Below are 16,940 nucleotides of genomic sequence, written 5' to 3'. Positions count from 1 at the left end.
GGCTCCCGTCCACCCCAAAATGAAGAGCGTCAGTCTCAGTCAATATGGCGCTCTCTGTGTCTGTCTCTCTCTCTCTTTCAATTAGAAAGCTGACGAGAAGTGAGCGTGAATGTTCATGTGTAGTTGGGTGTGTGTATTACACTTCAACAGTACCAGTTTTGGTCTGTGTGTGTGTGTGTGTGTGTGTGTGTGTGTGTGTGTGTGTGTTTGTTTGTTTGTCTGTAGGTGTTAAGACTGGCACAAATACAGCTTTTCGGTCTGTCTCAGTGGGGCAAAATTGACCTGGAGAGAGTTCTTTGTGTTTTTCTTTCACCTGATGCAACAGTTGCTATCAGCAGACATTTGGCGTCCCACTGAGACTCACGCAGTCAATAACGACCTGAGCGGGAGGGGAGCGGGCGATGAACACTAAAGAGGAGGGAGAAATCTGCAGGTAGACAGTGTCAACTGGTAAACAATGTCAAGAGTTATGACCGTCTTTGAGGCTTAAACTCCTTAACCCCTCGACAACATAAACGTGTCCATCCATCTGGGAGTCTGTTTGTGTGTGAAGGAGAGAGCGAGGATGCCAGCTCATTACCCGGCAGCCGAGCAAACAATGTCAACGAGTTACGATTGTGCTAAGTCTGAATCTCATTTACTCTCAAGCTCTTTGGCCGTGGACGCATGAATCCTTTCTGCTGAGCTGCTCTATAAAACATGCCTTAAATCAAGTTAGAATGTCACTAATGTGCAGTAAATTAGTGGATCAGCCAAAAAAACAAACAAAAAATTTTTTTGTTGCACTGCAGAGAGAGAGAGAGAGTGTGTGTGTGTGTGTGTGTACAGGAGTGTCGAGTTCATTTCAATTATGAGAGCACAAGAAGGGAATTAAATATATCAAAAAACAGTAAGGAACTGGCGTCATTAGCAAACAAGCTGTGGTGTAATTTACATTTCAATATGAATCAGGTGAAAAAATCTCCCAAGCCAACGTTTTCAGCTGGTCTGCTGTTGAAGAGAAACGCATGAACAACGGCAATAAAAACAAAACTCATCGTGTCACTTTTGTTAAATACATGATTTATGTGCACCGTTTGTTAAAAACTAAGCTTTATCATTCTGAGTGACAGTACAGTAGCTGCCAAAGGCATCAGAGTATTCTACATATCAAAGCAACTCCTCTCCACCCGAGGTTATCAGTAAGTGCTGGATTCTTGTCTGAACAAAAGTGTTACATTGCCTCCACTATCGTTTAGTATCAACAAAACACATGATATTTCTTCTAGAGAGTGGTAGGATTACAACATGTAAATCATTGCTCACAGTGTGTGTGTGTGTGTGTGTGTGTGTTTGTGTGAATGTGTGTGTGACGGGCCGCTGGAAATGTAAGGAATCTCTTCGCGCTCACAACCAGAAGTAAAGTAGCCATTATAGAAGTCACGTTGTTGCTCCATAAGGATCCCTGCGATCAGTCTCTTTCTAAATTCAGTCATCTGAAGGCACGAGGAAAGGACCTGGCAGCCAGCCATGTTAGAGACAGTGCTGCGTACAGATCTGATCTGCTGCGTAACATCCAAAGAAGATAATGAGCCGCACTGACTACTGCAGGATTTAAGACTCCTATGATGGCTACATCGCTATAATGTAAGATAAATAACAGGTGATGGGTTGACTATGGCACCATTTGATTTTCTTAGTTTTCCATATAAACAGAATGCTTCGTTGCTGTCTTGCTGAGTGTTATGGTTTCAGGCTGTCATTTATTTTTCCTGATTTAAGTTGACAAGTCAGGAAACCGATTACCTCACAATTACCCAGTAGAGTAGACGATTAAAGTTAAGTTGTACTAGCTAAAAAGTTTTAACAACTTAAAATGATTAGTCTTGAAGTCATCGGTGTCCTGGATTTTTTTTTAAGGAAATTAACTGACGTCAGATTTTTCAGTGTTCTCTCTCTTCATGTGCCATGTTGTGATTCACTTCCTGTCTTTGTCCGTTTCCCCGCTTGTTTTCTGTACAACTTGTGTCACTTAGTTAATTGGACTCTAGTGTATTTCGTCCATGTGTTTCTCTCTTTGAGTTGTTAGGTAAGCAACGTTTTTAGTCCTTTGTGATCATCCCTGCCTGTGTTCCCCGTGCAGTTCTGATTTGATCTTAGTTGAGTTCTTTTATTTTGCTTTTTGTTCTTGGATTTTTGCCTCAGTTTTTGTTGCCTGGTTTTCAGCATTATGTCATTAAAGCTCGCTTTTTGTTTTTTCCACCTTGCCTGCTTGTTGTCCAGCAGTCGGTTTCGGCCTTGAAACATAACACAGAGTTGGATGAGAAGATCTATACCACTCTGATATCTGTCTGTTAAATATAAGGCTATAGCCTGTAGCTGGTTAGCTTAGCATAAACAATGGAAACAGGGAAAGGGGTAACCTAGATCTTTACAAATGTAACAAAATCAACCCACCAGAAGCTCTTATTAACACATCAAGTCTAACCAGTTTAATCTGAACAAAACCCAAAAGTGTAAAAATCTCATGGCATCCTTTTTTTTTTTTTTTTTGATTGGTGATTCTATACATGCAGTTTTTATGTCCTGGTGACCACTGAATGTGAAGTTATGGTAATCTCATTCATTTTAGATTTGGGCCTGGTCTTATTAGACCAAAATGACTGCCCTGGGCCATTACCAAGATGGCTCCTGAAGCGTGAGCCTTGCCTAAGAGGACTTTGCTATTTCGTGGACAGGACAGTGACTGTCTTTAGCGCTCACCGAGGGTACGCGGTTGCTTAAAATCACATGTGTTGTTTGGTAAGCTAAAAAAAAGTCTGAGAGAGCTTCAAAAACATTATCTCATGTTCAATTTCAGATCTGTTTACAGCCTTAATTAGCCTATTAGCCCAGTGCAGAATACAAAAATGAAGAAGAACTTGTTAATTGGTGAGCTCTGAAGGTGACTGTTGGTGGATTTTGATTTATCTTTGGGCAGAGCTTGGGTAGACACTTGTTTCCCTCTGTGCCCAGTCATTTGGCAAAGCTAAGCTAACCAGCTCGTGGCTAGAGCTTCTTGTATACCAGACAGTCATCTAACTAGAAAGGAAGGACAAAGTCGTATTTCCCTGTGAGGTTGAACTATTGCTTTAAACTACACTGTCAAAATGTGTTTACCAAAGTTTTCTGATTATGACCTTATTATTTAGTTATGGTATAATTTGAGATAAATTAACGATTTATGACTAACTTCTTCATTAACCTCCATTAATATTCAATTTTTAATTAATGGTATTTCTGCCACCTGGCAGTGACTTAACATTTTCACTTGTTCGATGTGAGTTTTTTCTTGTTTTTGAGTCATAAACACCTCGTGGAATTCAAATATGATTCAAAAATTTCGAATGCCTGAGTTTGTTTTATTTTAATCTAAAGCCAATTATTCTTTTTTTTTGTATTTGAGGCATTAGATCATTTGACTCCAGATCACTATCATAATAAGTCAAATTGAAATACTTTGACCTCACAGATGGTCACCGTATGTAACCTGTTAAAAGAACACCGTGACATTTTAGATCTGAGTCAGCCTTCACTTTGTGGCCGACTGTACCTCTCGGTCTAATGATGAATGCTGACGCTGGTAACGAGACATTTCAGGGAACACTAACAAAGACAAATGCGTAAAGTTTGTCCACAGTGTCGAGTGTTGGGTGAAGAAAAATGACCGAGTGAAATTCAGAATGTCCTTTCAGAGCTAATGGCGAATAAATTATATAATTGATAAATGGAAGGCAGTTTGCCATTACATTTTGATTGAATTAAAAGTGAATTCATCTCAACCGCGCGGCACATGTCCAGTCCTTCCAATCCTGGACCTGACAGTAATGCCCAATCGGCTCCCTTGAAAAGTCTGTCATATGTCCTCTCTCTTCTTCTAGTCCAGTACATGTCTTCTTCTGTGGTTCTTCAGTCAACACTTTAGTCCATGCAGCCCTTAAGGGAGGGTTTATCCCACAGAAATCTGTCCCTTTCAGTCAAAGCAGAACCAGTCTGGATTGATTTTCTCCTTTAACTTGTAGTTGAAGCCCCCACAACGGTCGACTTCCACATAGAGGCTACATTCACTCAGCTTGGGTCCCCGACTGAAGGAGTCTTGACGTGTTGTACTGCATGCGGGCTGCAGAGAGGTGGAAAAACAAGGTGGATTTCTGTTTTCAAAGGAGATGAAATGTCCCTTTAGACAGGTCAGGCCACCAGACCCAGGCGGGCGATCTTAGCGGAGAGGAAGGAGTGCAGGATGAAGACGATGGGCTTCGGACACGAGTGGAGGTCCAGTTGCTGGAGGAGAAAAGGGAAAACAATGGAATTAAAAAAGCAGAACAAGATCGAATAATTCAGAGCATGACTGGGGTATAGAGGAGAGAATATAATTAAAATATGTGAGAATTCATTAAAGCAGGCGGGATGACAGAGAGAGGAAGTGGCAGGGGAGGCAATGAAAAAGAAGAAGAGTTTGTAAAGCACATAAAACCGTAGAAATATATTCAAAACTAACTACACAGTCAACACAGTGCCCCATGAGGCCGGGATTAGACGGTCGTGGCTGAAGCTAAGAGCTGTACACACACAAACGCCACATCCGTGTGAACAAAGCTCTGTTCATAGCCTGAATAAACAGTGGGTGATTTCACTGGTGCTATGACTCACATCCTGTTCCTGAGGCCTATAGGGAGATTTAACCTATAAATTCACACACAAACTGCTGTTTAGTTGGTCAGATTTAACACGGAGGAAGTTTTAGAGGCTGCCTCCCGTCGAGCAAAGCCAGGGCGATGAAATATGAGCGGAGCTGCACGTCATTACTGCTCCACGAGGTTCTTACTTTGACAAAAGTCCGATTTTCAGTAGTTGGGATAAATATGTAGCTGTGCCGATGTCAGTCATTCCTGTAGTTGTCCCGCCACTTAAGTCCACACGGAAATGTTACAGCTATTGGATGGATGGCACGACATTTGGTACGGACAGCCATGGAAGTTGACGGATGAATCCTAAATACTCTGAAGATCCCATGATGCCGCCTCTATTGCCCCCGACTGGCGGACATTTTTTTTCAAATGAGTCTTTATTAAACAGCCATGGACAAAAATGTAAAAATTAAACACACATTGATTCACATCTCCGTTTCTTGGGCAGGTGCACGCAGAACATCACCAGACACTAAAAACAATATTTTACAGAACCTCCATCACGCTGACAATTATACAGATAGAGACCACAATCGCTCAGTACAAGGATACAATTAAAATCCATTGCAATTACGACTCTGATTCACTGTCAAATCAACTCGACTCGTGGCTTGATATAATTGTTTTTTTTTGCACCGCATGAAAAAGAAAGAAGCAAGTTAAGCTGGACACATATTCCAGGAGCATGCAGAAAGCGTACTTAAAGTTTTCTTCACGAGAAGGACACCTCACCTATTTATCTACCATAGAGGCATCCAAGAGGGCACTTTAGCAGCATTTTCTTTTAAAGATTGGGGCAACCAGTGTGCAAAAATAAGTCATTTTCATCAACCTCAGTTGTCCTTTGTGCTTCAGTGCTAATCAGCAAATATTAGCATGGTAATACGCTGCACTAAGATGGCGAAAATTGTAAATCACTGCAACTGGGAAACCGCGGTATATTAAAAACTTTATTGAGATTTGTGTGTGTAAATTCGAGGTTTTTTGTTTCCCCACATGCATACACAATGTGAACATCATTTCACAAGCTCAAAATATGACTGACCCTTATTTGCTCCCATAGATTTCGAGCATTTAGTTATTATCTAGCACAAAGCACCACTGTGCCAGAGTGTGGTGGACTCTTGATGTTTGTTTTCCAAGCCACAATCAATGGTTTGGCTCAGCCTGTGCTCCATAATAAATTTTCTGTACGGGGTAGATAAGCTGTCAATTGCTGTGAGAAAATTAGACATACATAGTCCCTGCCAAGTAATGACAGTATAGTCAACAATTTGAAAGAAGACCAGCCGATTCCACTTTCAAATGCTGAGCTAATGAGCCATCAGCCACATCCACGAGTGCCTTGGGACTTTCACAAAGTCTCCTCTGTGGCTGTGCCGGGCTCCAGAAATGCTACAGAAACCTGAAATCTGCTCTGTGAAGGTAGCCAACAGAGGGTTTATAATCAAAGCACCAAAGTCTTTGCTCACTTGCCTTCAGCATAATCTGAGCAGTCAGACATGAGTGTATCTGACAGATGATTTACACAGAGCTGTATGTGGATGGTTACACAGATTTAACACGTCTCAGTTTCACATTTTTTTTTGAATCCACTAAGCCAGGAGAGTAAGTGTTTTAGTTTTCTGTCACTTTATTTTCCCTGCATACAGTAAATCACAGCGCTACAGCCTTATGAATGATGAAACATCAGTTTTTCCGGGGAAAAACAGCTTTTATAAGTGTCAAGGGAAGGTAATAAAAATGCTACTAGAGCTCATCCTCCTGACACCAACATTGATATTCATAACAGGTGTGTCAAACAAGATCATATGAGATAGGCTGGTAGTGTTTGTACTTCAGGTATACACAGCAACTGGCCCTGATTACTTCCTGAAACACGAGCCAACTGGACCTCCGCACAGTGAGCTGCAGAGCAATGTGAACAGATTAAAACTCTTACAGTGAGTGACAGGCTATTTTAAAAAAAAAAACAGCCCTCTCGAGCGCTCGCACGTACGTGTGAAGTTCATTTTAATTCGGGAGGTTGTTTCGTGATGAAGTGCTGTAATCTACTTTCTGCTGTGCCGCTCTCTCTCCCTCCAGTTTGTGTTTTGCTTCATTTCCCAGAAGGCCCGCTGAAGTCCCCTGAGAATGGGGTATGGACTTGTTTCTATTTACTGCGAGCTGTACATGACCACAGCAAAGTCAGCTAGATGCAGAAGCCAGTCTCCCCCACCCCCCATCAATTGATAATAAAAAAAAGAAAAACTAAACAAAGTTTAAGGACTTTCTTAAAGAAGTACATTTTGAAGAATCTCGACGTGAAACGAGAAATGATTGAGCGAACAACTGCAAAAAGACACTCACAATCTCCCCCTCCTTCCCTCCAAAGTCGAGGAAGAGCATGCGAACTCCATCATCTGAGGACATCTTTAGTTTCTCATAGGGGTAGGAGAGGAGCACCCGGGGCCTGGTGGGCGTCTGAACTTCTCTCTCCTCCACGCTCTCCCTGTCTCCCAGCGTGGGGTCAGCCAGCACAGAGAAGCCCTGTTCGTAGTGAATCACCAGCCGGCACTCCTGACCCCGGTATAGACAACCTGGAAGAGAAATGGATGGGATAATTTAATTTTTGACTTTTAGCTAACAAGATGCTCATGAACAAATCATCTTGTTTCTCATTTTTTATCGTATTAATGACATGTGGCTGACAGAAATAAGAGTTAAAGAGCTGGTGCGTGTGCTATAAAATAAGAAATTATCCTTGAGAGGTCTAAATCACAGATGTTTATGTGAGTAGTGGCGCAGCAATAAATGCATATTGTTATTTCATCCCTGTCCTTGGAAAACCTCCGTCCTCTCCTTACTTTTAGGGAAGATCTTCGTTTGTCTAATGACTTAAGTGCCAAGTGATTGCTTGTTTTGGAAGGGCAGGGCCGCTCGGTATGATTAATGTGTTATGTTTCTGTGTTGGATGTTTGTGCAGAGCGCTCAGAAAAGATGGATGACACTGACGCAGTCTTGGTTTCAGCTTATTTAACTGACGCAGGTGATCGTGTGGTCGGTCCAGCAATAATAACTGTGCTCCTCTGTTCTGCATTACATGATTACAGCTCTTTTCACATGTCAAATAAAAGCATTAATAGCTATTATTTTAGTTGGTATTTATTACAGTTTGTTCAGAAATGTTCATTTCTAAAAAAGAAATGTGTTTACACTGTCCATAATGAATATGAACTGATATTAATCTTCTGAGTGCAAAGAATACTGTTCTATACAAGTGCTTCCAACTAACTCATTTTATTATATTTGATAGCAAAGAAAATACACAAAACATCAACAACATGACATTCTTGGCTATTTTCACTGTTTAAACTGTTCAAAGGGGACTTAATCTCTCAGTTTCCAGATTGTTAGGTCTATTTATTAGGTTCAATAATGATATACTAAAGATATAACAATAATTCCCTACTTCATATAAGCTATAATGTTAGGCGTTCACACATTTGATGTGTTGTTTCAACTTCTTTTTCCTTATGCAGGCTGTGGTTTGTGGTGCTATGGAATTGTACTGCCTTTTATTGAGATCAGGGCTGTCTTGATGTACTGGCCATGATCAAAGCGTGATGCTTATATATGAAATATTGACATCATGTTAATAATACACATGTGATCATAATGTCTGCATAGCGCAGAACCACTTAAATCCTTCTGTTTCTTCCTGTGCACCTAAACACTCACACCCACCATGGAACAGAAAAAGGAGGAAGAGGACGCATTAACTAACTAGCTGAATCTAACAGTCTGGTGGCAACTGCTGCCACACAGATGTTAACAACTGTCAACAAAATGTTAGAGGAGACGACAAAACAGAGCCAGATACTCTGCCAACACCTGAAAAAAGTACGTTATTTCTCACAGGTTTTACTGGATTTCTGGAAATTATCTACAGATATTGCTATTCAATAATCATAATCATCTTAATCATCATCATGGATTATTTTGGCCATGATTATCGTGTAGTGATAATATGATATTGCGAGCCCAATCACTGGGTTCATTCACAAATAAAGTGGCAGTTCATTAAAGTTTTTTCCTCTTCTGCTTTCCCGTTAATACATCAGTTACCTATCAAAGTGCGTCCAACTCTGTTCTACCTCCTGCGTCTCAAGTCTATCATGAGTGAGTGCTGGTTGTAACGTGTCGTCCCTTTTCAACAGTAACAGAGTAATTTCATGTAACTAACAGGATTTTGGACTTGTATTTCTATAGCATTTTCCAATGTACTGGTAATATTATTACATTAACTGTGTCATGTCATGTCATCGTCTGTAACCACTTAATCCCTTTTCAAGGGGTTGTGGGGTTTGTTGCTGGAGCCAATCCCAGCTGTCTCTGTGCGAAGGCAGGGTACACCCTGGACAAGTCGCCAGCTCATCGCAGGGCCCTCAAGAGCAATTTGGGGTTCAGTTTCTTGCTCAAGGACACTTCGACATGCAGCTCAGGTCAGCGGAGCAGGGATTTGAACCAGAAACCTTCCCATCATTAGTCGACCTGCTCTACCCGCTGAGCTACAGCCGCCCACATTAACTGTGTTTAATGTATTTTATTTTTTTTTTTTTAAGAATTCATCCACACCTGAATTGGCTTGTGCAGAAGAATTTCCTGTCACCAGAAGTCGACAGTTGAGATGGTTGAGGAGTGAGACGTCATGTTTTCTAAACGGGCACGCTCCATGAACGGTCCAGACATGTGCCTTCATTAGTCTCTACAACGCCCACCAATGAATTTGTTATGAACTGCAATAAACTTGATCTGATGTAATTACCCGTTATAAAACAATGATTCGTTTTATAACGATAAATCAAACTTCTGCAGTTATTTTGATTCAAGAACTGCAATCAGTCATGCATTACGTAGTACATTATGACTTTTAAAAGACATTTATTACATTTTGAAAGTAACTTGCCCTGCACTGCCTGTTACATTTCAGTGAGAGGCTCCCGTCTCCACACGGAGACCAACCTGCTGAAAGTGTAATTCATCTGTTGTACAACATTCCTCATCTCCTTCTCTCCCGCTCTCTCTTCTCAGCGTGTGTCTGGCTGAAAGCAGAGACTACTATCTTTATCTTCTCTCTCAATTTACTCGCCACTTTCCTCTGCTGTAATGACAAACCTGTCTCGTCTCCACGCGGTGTGATCTAGCTGCGTTTAGTCTTATTTTTCAGTGTCTTGACAGCGAGCGTTCCCTCGCTCTCCCCCACCCCTACACCACCACCCCCTCCACCCCCAGGCAGACATGAAGGCTTTGCGCTGAAAACTTCATTTACAGCATAAGCCTCTCTCTCTGGACGACATCTGATCCACTGAGCGGCGTGTTTGTGTGACACAGAGAACGAGGAGAGAGTTGTTATCTTTCCATTGTTTGCTGACAGCCTGAGCAGGATGTGTGTGGAGGGAGGGGAGTGTGTGTGTGTGTGTTTGTGTATTTGCACGCGGGTACATATGTCAGAGAGAGTGTGTTTAATGTGTGGATGTGTCTATTTGTGAAAGAGAGATGGAGATGCCTATAATCTGTATCTTCTCTCTCTGTGGGGCAACAGAATACCTATGGATGGCTGTTTACATATATGTACGAGTGTGTGTGTGTGTGTTGTCACACGCGGCGGCCTCTTTTGTCCGACTGTCAACAGACGGATTCTCTGACTACCTAACCACGTCATCAGTCAAACCACGTTAATCACCCTATACACACCTAAATCCCTTCCTCGTTTGTCTCTTTATCTGGAGGCGATTATTAAAGCAAGGTTGGCAAATGTGTACACAGTAGCACACACACAGACACAGACACACACACACACACACACACACAGACACACACACACACACACACACACACACACACACACAGACATACAGACACACACACACACACTAGACTATGGTCAAACGCAGTAGGCAAATCATTCTTGTGAGTTTAATTTACTCTGCACAGAGAAGCTGGTGGATGTTTTTTTTCTGACCGGCAACATAATCAAGTCAAAGAGACGCACGTTAAATTGCTGTTAATTTCCTCTGATTGTTGCCTTTTTTTTTTCATCTGATTGCGTTCTACATTTTAAAACATTAACAAGAACACCTGACATCATTTTCTCAATGTGGTTCAACAGAGACAAAATAATGAAAACGCCCAAGAAACGCACTTAATCCCAATTACTGCTCCAAAAAGTGGCTTTTATTAGACCCACTGCCAACATGCGGCAGCTGCCAGCTGTAAAAGAGGTATTTTAAAGGTCCCATATTGCAAAAAGTGAGTTTTCCCATGTCTCTTTTTAAAGATAATGCAGGTCTAGGTGCAACATATAAAAAAAGTGTGAAAGTATCAAAAGGCCCAATCCACAGAGGAATGCACACAGCCTTTACTCTGCATCTAAATCAGTTGCCAGAATGAGCACATTTACTCAAGTACTCTACTGTAAGTACAATTTTGAGGTACTTGTACTTACTCGAGTATTTTCATTTTCTGCTATTTTATACTGCTAATACAAATATTTTACTTTTACTCCACTACATTTATTTGATCATTTTAGTTACTAGTTACTTTGCTGATTTCATGCTGCATCAGAACCCAAAATATCACATTTTGAATTTAATTTATTTGATCAACATTAAGAAAAACTTATATCAGATCTGACTTATAGTCTACATTACATGTATATATAAACTTTCACTTTTACAAAAAGTAACATTTCAACATGATATATACTTTTACTAAACCTGACTTCGAGGACGTTTCAGTTTTTGTATATTCTAGTGGCCCCTTTTGACAAAAGTGGTACAACACTAGCACCTGCTGTTGTAAAGATCTTTGCCAGCGCATGCTGGTGGTGTGTGCATTTGTTTTGGAAGCAAGTGAGAGAGAAACCATAGGATGGATCGATCGCGATGAGGTAATATTTATACGTGATATGTGATCCGACCCGAGCACAAGCATTAATAGAAATAGCAGTCTTTTCGCTGAGGGCCTCGTTTGCTGTTACAGGGAATTTATAATCATCAGAGGAATCACAAGGCTGTTTCATAAACACGTTAAAGTTCCTCGTGGTCACTTAAAGTATGACTTTTAACAACACAGTTCCCCCAGTGTGCCTCTAATGGCAAAAACACCAGCAGAGCAGATGCAGATGCCTGCTCGGGTCTGTGAGAGCTGACCAATCCAAGCCCAACTTGTCACTGTCTCCAAAATTATAAATGGAGCATAGCGAACAACATCATCAGCTACTTGACTCTCAGCTGACTTGTAATGCCACGTTTTATTAATGCAGCTGCTTACACTTGGCACTATTAATCTTCTGATATTTCATGCAAATGATGCTGGCTGTTCCAGGTCTCTCAGACACCTCTTCTTCCTCCTTTTGGGCTATATTTGATTAATTCAACATTCACAAATCTGTTTTTTCGGAGAGGGATTAAGGCAAGGGTATACTCGATCAGATCTAGTTCTTATGACATGCTGTCCAACAATGTAATGGAAGTCAAGTGCTGATATAGGGTATGCATGAAGGCAGAGTATATAGCCAGCTTTAAAAGGCCTAACTAATCCAAAAGGTGTTCACAGGACAGGGGTCTCTGAAGCTATTTTGATGGAGAAGCAGTGCTGATGGAGCTTACTCCCCTTTTGTCCCAGTTCCCCTGGCAAAAATCCTCATTGCTGCACCAATTTTCGGAGGCAGCCCACAAAGAGTGGAGCATTTTTCACCAAATCCCACTGTATAACTATCTTCTATAAAAGGACAGTTTCTTGAAGCGCTTCAGACTGAAAAGCTTTTCTTTGTCGAACACAGATAAACTGCTTTCAAAGAGATGGGGATCTCTCTCATGTTGGGCTGTTATAGGAATACTATTAATCATCATGCAGCCTTGTATAAACCATTTTTGAACAAGTGCTTGCGATGCTGATATAGCATCCATGAAGGTTTAGGTTCTTTTTTCTTTTTAATGAAGCGTCTACCTGATTTTGTCCAACCCCTCATTATGTGTTTGAACAGGAAAAAATTTAACAGAATGTATTATTAATTTCTTGTAGTATACAGTAATTAACATTTTTTGCATAACGAAGCTACAGAGGAAACGCTGGCTTCAAACCACACTGACCTGAGGTGAGGTGTTGGGACCTGCAGGAGGCGGTGCCGGTGTTGGTTTAAGACTCTTTTTTTTTGTGTCAACAGCAGAGCAGAATATTACAGTGATTTCTCTCGTCTTTATCAGCTGTGAAACACACTAAACCAACAGAGGTGTACAACTTCGGGAAGTAATGTTGATAAGAAAGACACTGAATCAAACAGAGGAATGAGGCACGCACACACACACACACACGCACACGCACAGATTCAAACACAGTGTAATATCCCTGGAACCCTGAAGACATCCCATTCATGATGAAAAATGACTCTCATAATGTGTAATATCATTCTAATGATGTATAAACAATCTGGCAGGACAAACGTCTCCCTAATGGCACAACAGTTGTAAATGGGGCAAAGAGTGCCGGGGTCTTTGTTGTGTTCGGGAGCGAAAATTAGACCCGAAACTCGACTCTCCTACCTGAGAGCCTTGATCTGTGGGGCGAGCAGCGTTTCCCACCAGAGTACACACATACACACACACATACGCACAGAGAAAGGGGCTTTTCAGGCTGCAACAAAAGCCCTTCTTTCTGCCTGATGGAGAGTGGAAAAGACAGAGGGAGGGAAGGAGGGGCGGAGAGTGATAACACGTCGTAGAGGAACTAAATGAGAGAGGGACGGGGAGACAGAGAGAGGAGGGAGACACAAACTCTGTTACCATCACAACAGGTCGAAAACGCTAAAAGGTTATTACAGGGCACCACCTCTGTGCTCACCGTCATTTGTTTTCAGATGACATTAGCGGCGGGTGAAACACTTTTTTTAAAATTGCATCCCACTGCGCTAAACTTCAGGTGTCACAGCGGGTAACTGGGTTAATTTTGCGCAGCCACTATGGTAGAATTGCTTTTTTTGAGTCATTAGGCTGTTTACCTTTTCATTAAGGAGCCCCGGTCGACCTCAGAGACAATTTAACAAATTTTACAGCTGTCACCTTTGACAACAACATTAACAAGAAGGCTGTGGGTGTGCAGAGGGTGATGGGACTACTGATGTTAAACACAAATCTGAAGCTGGTCATAAAATGATGATTTTAATCTCTATTTCAAAGTTTCTTCTTGACCTTTGGCCACAGCAGTTGATAAAACACTGTCAACACAAGGTTAATACAGTAGCTGTCCTTGGGCTCTCAAACAGCCGGTTGATGTGGTGTTTGCACATGTTAAAGGGAGACTTGTTAGTTTTCTTAGAGGTGCTGGGAGATATTTGGATACCACCAGGCTAACTGTCTACCACCCAAGCGAAGCTAACCAGCTGCAGCTTCAGATACAACAGGCAGTCACCTAAAGCGTGTGTTCCCTTGTAAGATCAAGCAATTGATAAAGAAGCTTTAACCGTCAGTTGGTTGTAGTTTCATATTTCATGCACTGACCTGAGAATGGAATCCTTATAAAGAAAGCTCATTCCCCCAAATGTCTAATTTCCGCTAAAAAACACAATATTCGTGTCCGTTTCGATGATCACTGTATCAGATTAGGGAATTATAGAGTAATAATTCACAAAAGCCTACAAAAAAAAAAGTAAGTAAAAACAACGTTGACCTTCCCTCTGCTTGACAGTTCCCCCTCGTGGCATCAACACCATAGTTCATCTTTAGTTTCGCCACGTTTACAGGTGCACACTGAGGATTGTTCTGAGGACCGCTGAGGATCGTTCTGTTCTGTCGGTCAGCATTTGGAACACGTTGTGGAAAGTGTTGTGGCAGACAAAAAAAAAAAATCTACCATGAACTTCTTGGATGCTGTGGGGTGTTTCATTGCGGTTTCGTCCACTACAACTAAATGAGATAAAACAATCACTTGTCGAGATCAACACCCATTCTAATTCCCGACTCCTAATTTCCATCAGGTTGGGCTGTTCTCTTGCTGATGCCGGTGGTTCAAACACAGTTTTAAAGGGCCTAATACTGGAGAATTTGGGTTGGTAGGTTGAGTCATCCACCAACCGGAAGTATCGGTATTTGTTGGGAAAAAAAACCTGACAACTTTCTTACAAATTGGTCCTTTCAAGTGCTCCAAAAAAAAAGATACTCATGAACATCTGGAATACCATGATTGATGGGCCAACTCTCAGGACATGAATCAAAGCACTGGAACATCTATTAAATGGACCCTTTAGTGAGATTGTTTTGAATGTTTCTAAAGGGAGCAGACATGCAGCAGACATAAGCAGATGTTGTGACTACATGATGCAGTGCCTTATCCCGCTAACAGCTCAAAGTATCAATATAACCCCTAAAAGGTTTAAGTCACCTTGGACATCATAATAACAGAAATGACAGCAGGCCAAGTGTCTGCGAAATTTAATTTCAGAGCCAAACAAATTACTTTCCCCTTTAAAATCCCTCGAAGAATGGCCTGCTGCCTGGTGAGTGATACAGAGTTGATCCATCTTCAAAGCAAATCCTTGTCACGAGCCTTGACAGTGAATAAAACATCACAATGATTTATCACAATGTGACAAGGTCGGCTCATCAACTCCTCTGGTGGCCACTGCAGAAAAATGAGGGAATGCAATTTGTATGCACAATCACCCTCCTTTCTCTGAGAAGTGTAAATTACTGTTCTACTTCCATTACAAGACAGTTACGGCTCGCTGCTAACATCAGTCTGTTTCGGAGAAGTTATGGGTGAGATTTCAGATAGAAATTCAACAGTGCGCAATAAATATTCAAAACTATTCTCGCTTTTCCTCATTATTTTGGCCTATGGTGCCACTATCCTAAATCACCAGCCTATAAAGCTTCTGTAACAAATTTTTTATTTATCTGTAGTGGAGGCACAGCTCTATGAATGGTGATGCAGTGCGGTTGATTGTCAGTCAATCATTTTGTATCCAAATTAAAATATCCCCAAAATCTATTGCAGTGATCGCCATGCTGTGAGCCACTGACTTCTAGCACCACCGTGGGGTTGAAACGTCGCGACAACTAGTAGATCTATTGTTATTACATTTCTTGCAGACATCCATGGCTTGATCAGGATGTGGTGACACAGTGCCCCTGACATTTCATCCATTGAAGCACCATCATAAGGTCAGTATTTCAACTTTAAAGGAGTCATCACCTGTTTTTTTACATATACAGTCCCTCACTACTGTGCGCTATTCCCGTTCGGAAAAACAGCCAAAGCGAAAAAAATAAGCCACTTTCAAACTCCAGCTTTTCAGGCAAGTTTCAACAGAGGTCCAACACCAATATGCATGATTTAACGAGAGAAATTGCGATTTCCGGGTGATGACTCCTTTAACACTACTTGAAAAATTAATGACAGATCTCATCAGTCTCTGGTGTATTTTAATGTCACCATGCTTAAGTAAGATGGTTAACACATCAAACATCGGGCCTTTACCTCTTAAACTCTCTCCTAGACCCTAAAAGCGTTTAACAAGACTCTGAGTATTGTTATAATAACAATGGATCAAATGACTACAAGTGTGTATATTTTACTACAGCTTTGGAGTTTATTTTTGACAAAACAGGTGGCTGTTTTAGGTGAAAAGTGCTAAAATAACCCAGAGTAAACTACCTGCAAATGTCAGACAGCTAAAGTTAGCACAAGTTAGTCTTTAGCTGCTAAATGATGCACTAGCATTAAGCAGCTAAAGCAGCAGAAATCCTTAAGGTGAGCTAAAAGCAGAATCAACATTACTTTCATCAGTTCGTCAGAAATTCAACTTACTAATTAAAGCTAATGTTATTGTATCTGCTGGATGTCTTTGTGCAGGTCAAATTAAGTCAGTGATGTGTTTGTGATGCTTAGTCTTGCTCCCCGTGTGAAGCCAAAACATCTATTTAATTGTACCTCTCCTCAGTTTTATGCCGTTTAGGGTTAGTACAGGAATAAGAATGACAAAGCTGTTGGTTTTGCTTCTGCATTTAAGCCATAACACGTCAATACTGAGCAGCATGTTTCAGTCTAGACAGCGTTTTGACATGGGATTAAATAAGACGTCCCTTTAACATTCCCATTTCCTTACTAACTACCGTGACATACAATATCAGATTTTTATCAAACGCGGCAGAGTGTTGAATTCAAATCGATCACTGCAGACGTGAAACAAGCCTC

The 16,940-nt window shown here is 41.2% G+C and overlaps 1 protein-coding gene across 2 annotated transcripts in view; it reads right to left on the bottom strand.

Moving 5' to 3' along the window:
* Positions 1-1,041: 1,041 nt before the first annotated feature.
* The window catches only part of sntb1 (syntrophin, basic 1), a 43,785-nt gene continuing 27,886 nt past the window's right edge, over positions 1,042-16,940 (bottom strand). Inside the window, exons 7-8 of one of the 2 annotated variants that reach the window (XM_030394298.1) lie at positions 7,056-7,285; positions 1,042-4,299 (exon numbers count right to left, since the gene is read on the bottom strand). In XM_030394298.1, the coding sequence (XP_030250158.1) occupies positions 4,207-4,299; positions 7,056-7,285 (323 nt within the window). In that variant the 3' untranslated portion in view covers positions 1,042-4,206. Of the gene's footprint in view, positions 4,300-7,055; positions 7,286-15,176; positions 15,291-16,940 lie in introns of those variants that run through there. The other variant, XM_030394299.1, reaches the window with a different exon arrangement.

Source organism: Sparus aurata, chromosome 17 (assembly GCF_900880675.1).
Source record: "Sparus aurata chromosome 17, fSpaAur1.1, whole genome shotgun sequence".
NCBI classification, from domain to species: Eukaryota; Metazoa; Chordata; class Actinopteri; order Spariformes; family Sparidae; genus Sparus; species Sparus aurata.
Note: the sequence above shows the minus strand (reverse complement) of the source record. Positions and strands in the feature narration are given on the sequence as shown.